Source organism: Trichechus manatus, unplaced genomic scaffold, assembly GCF_000243295.1.
Source record: "Trichechus manatus latirostris isolate Lorelei unplaced genomic scaffold, TriManLat1.0 scaffold00032, whole genome shotgun sequence".
NCBI classification, from domain to species: Eukaryota; Metazoa; Chordata; class Mammalia; order Sirenia; family Trichechidae; genus Trichechus; species Trichechus manatus.
The window spans coordinates 11107854-11117652 of NW_004443968.1; the positions used below are offsets into that span (position 1 = coordinate 11107854).

The window sequence follows — 9799 nt, forward strand, 5'->3', positions numbered from 1 at the left end:
CTCAAAGAAGAAACCAGTCTACAGGACCAAATGCCTACACAAACCGCAGCCTCACCTATCCAGAGACCAGAAGAACTAGATGGTGTCCGGCTACCACTACTGACCATTCTGACTGGGGCCACAGTAGATGGTCCCAGATAGAATGGGAGAAAATTCTAGAACAAAACTCAAAATCTTCAATAATAACAAAAAAAAGGCCAGACTTACTGGACCGGTAGTCTCTGAGGAACCCCTGAGACTATAGCCCTGAGATAACCTTCAAACGATTAACTGAAACTACTCCTGGAGGCCACTTTTCAACTAAATAATAGATTGGCTTATAAAATAAACAGTATCACCCTTGAGTACAGTGCTCTTCTTATCAAACAAACAAAAACAATCATCTATTTGACAGCAAACAGTCAATATTTACCCTAAAGCAAAGATGAGAAGGTGGAGCCCGGGGAGCAGGGAAGCAAGAATAATGGAAACGGGAATACCAGACCAGAAATAATGAGAATTTGACGCAATGTGGAAAATATAACCAATGTCACTGAACAATATGTGCAGAAATTGTTAAATGGGAACCTAATTTCCTGTGTAAACTCTCACCAAAAACTCAATAACATATAAACCAAACTCATTGCTTGTCAAGTAGATTCTGACTCATAGCAACCCTATAGGACAGAGTAGAACTGCCCCATAGGGTTTACAAGAAGTGCTGGTGGATTTGAACTACCGACATTTTGGTTAGCAGCCTGAGCTCTTAACCACCGTACAACCAGGGCCAAAAGAACAAACAATCTGTCTTGGAGGAAGTACAACCAGAATGCTCCTCAGAAGCGAGGATGGCAAGACTATGTCTCATATACTTGGGACATGTTATCAGGAGGGATCAGTCCCTGGAGAACATCATGCTTGGTAAAGTACAGGGTCAGTGAAAAAGAGGAAGACCCTCAACAATATGGAATGACACACTGGCTGCAACAACAGGCTCAAGCATAACAACGATTGTGAGGATGGCACAGGACTGGGCAGTGTTTCGTTCTGTTGTACATGGGGTCGCTATGAATTGGAACTGACTCAACGGCACCTAACAGCAACAACACATATATGTATATATAAAACCAAATCGATTGCCGTTGGGTCGGCAAGTAGAATAAGCAAGATAATATGCTGGTACAATCACTTGCTATCCAGAATTGACTCAATAGCAACTAATAACAATGACCCTGGTTGTGAGCACACCAAGGAAGAAAATCACATTGTCACCTGCATCCAAAGCTTCTATGCATACAGATTTGATTTCTTTTGTGACGTTAGGCTGTGCTGCACCGACCCCTCCCAACTCCTCCTTGAGGTGGAGCAGCTGGAATAAGATGGTTTTACTTCTGATTACAATTTACTTGTATGTGTTTTTTCTCATTATAATTTATTAGCATAAACATATAAACATATAATATAAATTATTAGCATAAACATACCTATGCATGTTTAAAGATTTTATATATATACACACACATATGTTTAACCTGGCAAGATGGCCCCCACATTATGGCCCCACCAAAGAATATATATATAAAACCTGTTGCTGTTGAGTCGATTCCAGCTCATAGCGATCCTGTAGGACAGAGCAGAACTGCCCTATAGGGTTCCCAAGGCTGTAATCTTCAGGGAAGGAGACTGCAACATCGTTCTCCCACAGAGCGACTGATGGGTTTGAACCACTGACCTTTTGGTTAGCAGCTGAGGGCTTTAATCACTGCACCACCAAGGCTCCTAAATATATATATATATATATATGTCCATAAATATATGCACACACATAGTTCTGCCATTACTTAAACCTTGTCTACTTGGTCAAACATGTCTGTGTTTTCGGGACCCTTCATTTTTATAGTTGCAAAATGTTAACATTGTGCAGTTTCCTCTCCTTATTTTTTAAGTTTCTTTACAAAATTCTGGTGATCTGTACATGTTGGGCTGGATTCACTGACTTCACACATCTATTTCTATTAACCAATCTTGATTCATTCCCCCAAACACTACACTAGATTTTCCCTCTGATTCACTCAACCATTCCCTGCTTTTATTTCTAAATTCTTATCTCTTTATAAAAATAAGCCTTTTTGTAATAATCTGATTGCTAATCAACACTCTACTATAGGATTCACATAATTTGTGTGGACCAAATACAGCATTTATTATAAACAAGATTTGTTAAGTGTACATTACAACAATGTTTTAGCAAACTTTGTGTTACATTCCCCATTTCAGTGATATGAATTCATGGCTTTTTCCAACAGACTCAATGTATTCTGAAAGATTATCATCTGTTTCCCTTTAATGCTCAAATTGTTACAGTTTGACTAGCATGCTTACTTTCATGGTTTTTAAACACTTTCCTTTTTGATACTTTCCTAGATACCTCCCAAAGGATTACTTTATGACAACAAAATGTTCCCAACCACTTTTATTTTCCCTGCCACAAAACATGAAATCAACCCTTTTCCAAAAAGACGCCCATTGCTTTTAAGAAGAATTACATTAGAAACCAAATCTGAGCACTGAGAGTGCGTGTTCAGTGGTTCTTTGTGGTGCTGGGATATGAAGGGGACTGAGAGCCACTTATATTCCTTCAGACACAGAAGGAAACTTCCTTCTTTTTTAAAAAAGTCACCAGTTTTAAGATGATGATTGTAACTCACTCCTACCTTCAGCAAGTTACTTTTTAACTAGCTCTATTAGGAAAACAAGTTTTTTGTTGTTTTTGTTTTTTGAACTACCAGCTTTTTTCCTTTTGATGACTGTATTGTTGTTGTGTGCCATCTAGTCGATGCCAACTCACAGCAACCCTACAGGACAGAGTAGAACTACCCCACAGGGCTTCCTAGGCTGCAATATTTACGGGAGCAGATCGCCAGGTGTTTTCTCCTGTGGAGGTGCTGGTTGATTGCAGCCACCAACCTTTCTGTTAACAGCCGAACGTTTAACCATTGTGCCACCGGCGCTCCTCTCCCTATCCCTACCCTCACTGAATATTCCTTCTCTTCTATAGTTTTTTATTCTTAAGACTTACCTAACATGCTAAATAATTTACTCAATTTCCTTGTTTATTGTTTTTCTACTTGACTAGGACGTAAGTTCTGTGATAGCAGCGTTGTATATTTGGCTCATTGATCTTTCCCTAGTGCCAAGAACAGTGTCTGGCACACAGTAGGCGCTCTATAAATATTTGTCAAAATTAATGAAGGAAGAAAATCAGAAAACATAACAAATTAATACTGAGAAATATACCAAATATTAAATTAGAAATCACTCAGAAAGTTTTCAGTGCATAATGTGCTCTGCAACTTTCACAATATTGCTAGTGCTCCACAAGAAATAACTCACCAAAGACAAAAATATAACTGAATTACAGAACAATCTAACTACAGTCCTACTCTTGTTACATTTAGAAACCGCAATACCATTACAAGTAATTTCCAGACATCATTGTGTATCCCCAGCAGATTTTATCCCAGATTAAAAAAAAAACATAGAAAATTCAGAAAGGTACACGTACAGATTTTTTGTTATGTAAAAATCCAAACTTCTGTAGAGATTTTAATATGTTCTGTCTGTTGTTGTTGTTGTTAGGTGCCATCAGGTTCAGTCTGACTCATAGGGACCTAATGTGACAAAGCAGACCTGCCCATGGGTTTCCTAGGCTGTAATATTTACTGGAGCAGATTTCCACTAGGGAGGGGCTGGCGGGTTCAAACCACCGAGAGCACTCAATCATTGTGGCACCAGGGCTCCTTATGTTCTGTCTTACAACTCCCAATTTTATACTATATGGTGAGATAATAACAGAATAAAACACATAATCACCTTTCAAAATTAAAACCCACAAAAACTGACCCTGTTTACCACAAAAGATTTCTCTCATTCTAGAAAGGATCATCCTGACTTTAATTTTTTAGTTCTCAAATTATAGTACACATTGCCGTTTGTTCAAATTTCAAGGTTTAATATTTTTAAGTCCTCCTATGGGAATCATTTGCAATTTTCAATTATAAATCTTAAATTTTTAAATTTTTATTAAAGAAAATAGATACTGAGGGTATTGGGGTCTCAGCTGGTTGGGCAGGAGCCAGTGGGGAATACGTGACCTCAGAAGCCATGACCTCAAGCCAAGATTCTAAAATTAACTTCTCCAGGCCCAGAAAGAAAATTTCCTTCAAAACCTTTAGCTTTGAAGGACTATTTAATAACCATTATTCTGGGTATATTCCCATATGAAAATTCTACCATCACTTCCATCCAGGGCCTTGAACTGGTTCGTTCTGGTTTGAACGCTTGCTGAGAATTTGCATTTCCACCCCAGATATACTGAAGCAGAAGCTACAGTTTAACAAAGATCCTCAGGTGATTCTTATGTATAAAAAATTTTAAGAACCACTGCTCTACTAGTGGTTCTTAGAATTGGTCCCTAACCAGCAGTATTAGCATCTCCTGGGAACTTTTTAGGAATGCAAATTCTCAGCAGGCATTCTAACTAGAAGCCTTGCTCCCATCAAATCTTTTTGCTCCAGGCTAGCATGATAGCCTTTTCCTAAATAAATAAACAAATGCCTGAAATAAATTTTTTAAAAAATGATTTAAATACTAATCACAAAATTTAGCAATTTAAAATACAATTCACTTAATAAAGCCCTCTAAATATTCTTGAAACCATCCCTTTCAGTATATTTGGGGACTAGATATCATCCTGGAAATAATAAAATTTACAGCATTTTAATCTGACCTTTAAAAAATAATCTAGTTAACAACCCAGTATTAGCAATGTTTTCTGGAAGATTATTTTTGAAGAGCAAATAAATTTAAATTTGTTATAATATTTCCTAACTATCTGGGCTTCCTGCTAATCTCAGCAATATCTTCTTCAAGGTAAGTGATGGGAAAAGAACAATGTAAGAGTTTTGAGAATAAGAAAGTAACTTTAACAATCTATCTTTGTATTCCTCTCTGGGTGGGGTAAAGTTCTTATTAGTAAATGACTTCGATGAGTTGGAAATAAAAATTCAGAGTTTTTGGGAAATTAGAATATCAATCTACTTCACCATAAATCACGACTATGGTTTTAGTGATAATAAGGCTATTCAGATGATAGGAAGAGATAAAGGTAGTTGTAAAGAAAGTTGCAACTTCTTTAACTAAATAAAACCCCAGTTTCTCTAATGTTGGCAATGATGAGAGAATCACAACTTGAAAGAGGTTTTTCCATGCCTGACTCTTGTCTCCTAGGATTCCCCTTGAGGCTATCGCAATAATCACCGCCACTACAGTGCCAATTTAACCATTTTACATTCTGGTCCAAGCATGGACATCTTTCATCTCTTCCCTTAACAATCCAGAGCATAGCCAAGAAAAATCTTCAAACTTCCAAAAGATTTATAGCAAGGCTGTTGCTGTTTTATGTGCTGTCAAATCGATTCCGACTCACAGCGACCCCATCGGACAGAGTAGAACTGCCCCTATAGGGTTTCCAAGGCACGGCTGGTGGATTCAAACCGCCAACCTTTTGGTTAGCAGCGGAGCTCTTAACCACTGTGCCACGAGGGCTCCATACCAAGGCTAGCAAAATGCAAAAAGGGGAAATAAGTAGTCTGGAGCCCTGGTGACGTAATGGTTAAGAGCTGGATGCTAACCAGACGGTTGGCAATTCAAATTTACCAGCCGCTCCTTGGAAACCCTATGGGGCAGTTCTACTCTGTCCTATGTCGTTAGGAGTCTGGATCAATTCGACGACAGCGGGTTTGGTTTGTTTGTTTGTTTTTTAAGATGTAATTACAAAATCTGATTTGCCCTGTAGAGCTTTTAAACCTTGTCCTGTCCTACTTTTTAGCTGACTACCATCTGAATGGCATCTTATCACTGTGGAATGAACGATATCATTGCTGATGTCAACATAGTTATACACTTGGTTTAACTATATGCTGTAACTAGACACTATATACTGATGACTCAAATACACATCTTCAGCCCAGACTTCTCCTGAGTTTCTAACCTTTATATCCAATATTCAACTCAACTCCATGCCCTGCCAGGATGTGGGATAACCCTTAAACTATAATCAAATTAAACTCATCATCATCATCTACAAACCTGCTCCTCCTCCTATAGTACTCTATTCCAGTTAATGGAATTACTATTCTTCCAGCCACCTAAGAAATCCAGGAGTCTTCCTTAACTTCTAACATCCTTCTCAGCCCACAGTGTCAGTTTTCAAAATATTCTAGACACCTCTTATATCCAACCCATTCTTTCTATTCCCAAAGTCAATGTCATGTTCTTGACTGTCATTTGCCAATAGAACTTTACTAGAAGTTCTGCCTCCATTCTGACTTCATTACCACTGGTGAAGTCTTTTTAAAGTGCAAATCAGATGTCATTTCTATACTCAAAACATTTCTGTGACTCTCTGATATCTGTGTTTTAAATAAGACAAAGCAGTCTTCTTTACACGGCATAGAAATACCTCCATATTCTGACTCGTTTACATTTTCTAATTTTCTACTATTTCCTGCCTCAACCTTCCTATTCTACATGCCATTTATTCAGATTTACTTAATATTCTGTGAACATGCTATGCTTTTTCATACTTTTTGGCCCACTCACACTGCTTCCTCTGTAATATTCTTCTTTGACTTACTCACCCTATCCCTTTCTTCACCTTAAAATTTCTATTCATCCTTTGAGACCGAGTTTAAGCATCCTTCCTCCATGAAACCTTCTCTGACTTTCCCAAGTACAGTCATTTACTCACTCCTCTAGATCAGATACACCTGTATAACACTAACCATATTATAGCACAATTACTTGTTTACAGCTCTGTCTCCATTAGATTAAGCTTATTGACTGAAGGGATCACGTCTTCTTTATCTTTGTATTTCCTATCCTCGTGCCAAGCAACAGTATTTAGTAAATGTCCAATGGCTAGTTGTCTGGATGAATGGCTAAAGGTGGCTCTACTACCTTTCCTTGGGGACAGTGATGTAGTGGTAGAATTCTCACCTTCTATGCAGGAAACCCAGGTTTGATTCCTAGACAATGCATCTTAAGTGCACCTACCCCCCCATTTATCAATCTAGGTTTGCCTGTTGCTATGATGCTGAACAGGTTTCATTGGAGCTTCCAGACTAAGACAGACAAGGAAGAAAGGTCTGGTGATCTACTTCTGAAAAACCAGCCAATGAAAACTTTATGGATCACAATGGTCCAATCCCATTGTGCATGGGGTTTCCATGAGTCAGGGGCTGACCTGACAGCAGCAACTAACAACAAAAACAATGTTAATATATAGACTTTGTGATTACTATGTTACTCAGAACACTTTCTGTTTGTTGAGGTTTTGGCTATGTTCCTCATTTGACATTGCAAGAGTCTGATTTCTGGATAAATTAATTGTTTACTGGACTGTGTAACTTTATTATACCATTCCAACTGTGGTCAAAATGACTGAAATACACTTTTCCATTATGAGCTGTATACCTATGAGTAAGTCAGGTTACGTGTATCCCCTAAACAAAATGTTACTTTTTCCTGATCATATGTCTCTTCAAAATTCTCTACCTCCACTCACAATACTTTATTTATCTGCCTTAAATCCTTTGTGGAATAGAAGTTAAAAAATATACACACGCACTTTGCTTTAATATCAATATTTTATTTCCACATTAAAACACACACCCAGTTGTTACACATATACCCATATTGTTACAATTTTTCTTGGTTATATTTTCACACTGATTTAATTATTACAAATTTAACCTCAAGTATATGTAGGAATTTTTCTGATTTTACATTAAGCAAGTCTTAAGTAAACTACATTGCAATTGTGGCTATGAGAGAGTTCCAGATTTCCAATCTAATGACACAGTGATTTTCTTTAAGCTCCATTCATTCATCTAGCTCACTTCCTGGTCCACAGTCTCTCTGCTTTCCATACGCCCCTCTCAGTGGGTAAGATTTGTAGTTTGTTTCCCTGAGGTGAAATTAGTGTTTTCTTATACTTCAGACACTGATCTCAAAATCAAGCATTAATTGGTATGATACTAAAAATACAATATACTTTTTGTATTGCTTTTCAGAGTGATGAAATCTCCTTACCTGTTTCGACTGTGATAATCGTAGGATGGTAGGGAATTCATCTTTAAACTCGTCTACAAGGTCCATGATTACTTTCTGGAGCCCCTCGACTAAGACAAAAAAAAATGTGGGGGGGGGGAGTTTAGCTAAAAATATCCATATATACAATTTAACCTAACATGGAACACCGGATCCTCCTCCTGGGTGACTGGGAACACAAGGAAACATGTGGGACTTGATCTGTAGTTTCCCACACCCATATACCCTTTACAACAAAATTGCGTATACTTTTTCCAGAGAAGTTCTTCAACACCTGCCCGCATATCCACCCAACAGGTTTGATTGGCATGATCAGTTCTTGCTTGGGTTCCTAGCGCTTAGCAAGCCTGTAGGCCTGGGCAATGCTTGTCCTACTCTGCCATTAGTGAGGGATGAGGGTAACCTTCCACTCAGGAAAGTAGGCAAGAACGGAACCTGCAGCTCACTGCTGGAATAGAATTGTTACTGCACAATGGGCTTCTGGGAACTTGTTACACAATGTTCTGAAATCACTCTGGCAGTAAGAGGAAGGAGAGTGTGTTTGGAGGTATAAAACAGGGAGTAAGAGGATTGAAAACTAAACACACTAAAGAATTCTACAATATAAGTTGAATTTTATCCCAAATTCTGCAGCAATACCTCAATTAATGGATCATCTGAGAACAAAGCCCCCTTTGAAAACAGTTGGCATGTGCTTTAAAAAAATGCTTCACATATGATGCCAAATAGAAAAGAAATACCAGAAGATAATTCAAAATGATTTCTGAACAGATTACTCTTCTTTCACCCAAATAAAGATCATAGGTCAAACCCAGGCAAAATGGTGAAGTCTTTGGTTTGTCTTTATAGTCTTGATCTTTTTTTTTATTTCCATCTTTGACCCTCCTACTACTCTCCCACTTCAGATGTCTATTATTTTCCCCTTATCAAGCACAGGAAGAATTTGATATCATGTGTACTTGACTGACAACCTAGTTATAGGTTAGTGCGGAAGAGTTAAGAGTTAGTTAACTCAAATTCCATTGTAATTTTAAGCCTTTGTATTTAATTGCAGCTAAAACATTTTCTTCATCAAGTGTAAGGCTGTGGTTGCTGGAGGTCAATTCATGGAAAATATTTGGGAAAGAGATGCCGGGCTTTGACATTGTCCTTAGTTCATAATCTGCCTGAGAACACTCTTCACCAAGCACCAACACTACACCCACCTCTCCTAACTTTAACAAAACCTGCTTCCCTCCATCATGACTTCAATGCTTAAAATAATTTTGCCCTTAACATTTGGAAAGTACAATCCACTGCCAGAAAGGAAGTCTTATTAGACAATGGTGAACACAATGGGAGTCAATAAGACAATGAAACATTTTTTTTAACTTGTCCTACCAAGACCTTATCAGAGTCTACCTCACAGGAGGGCCTGGTAGCCCCTTAGCTCTCTGGTCTTCTTTCCTGTTCTACATTCCCACAAACTCCCTAGTTCTTTTTATTCATTGGCCCACCCCTCAGTGGTCTAGCTCCCAGTAAATTGGTTTCACCTGGTTTTCTTAATTTATCTGCTCGCTCCCTCCTAGGCATCCTATGGAATTAACAACTCTACAAGAAAAATCTTTCATACTAACATTTACCACTACTTAGAGCATAACCTGACTGT

The 9799-nt window shown here is 38.1% G+C and overlaps 1 protein-coding gene across 1 annotated transcript in view; it reads right to left on the bottom strand.

Moving 5' to 3' along the window:
* SPATA9 (spermatogenesis associated 9) overlaps positions 1-8779 on the bottom strand; it is a 31136-nt gene extending 22357 nt beyond the window's left edge. Inside the window, exons 1-2 of the mRNA XM_004375037.3 lie at positions 8401-8779; positions 8134-8222 (exon numbers count right to left, since the gene is read on the bottom strand). Coding sequence (XP_004375094.1) covers positions 8134-8222; positions 8401-8461 — 150 coding nt within the window. The 5' untranslated portion in view covers positions 8462-8779. The remainder of the gene's footprint in view (positions 1-8133; positions 8223-8400) is intronic.
* Between the last annotated feature and the right edge of the window lie 1020 nt (positions 8780-9799).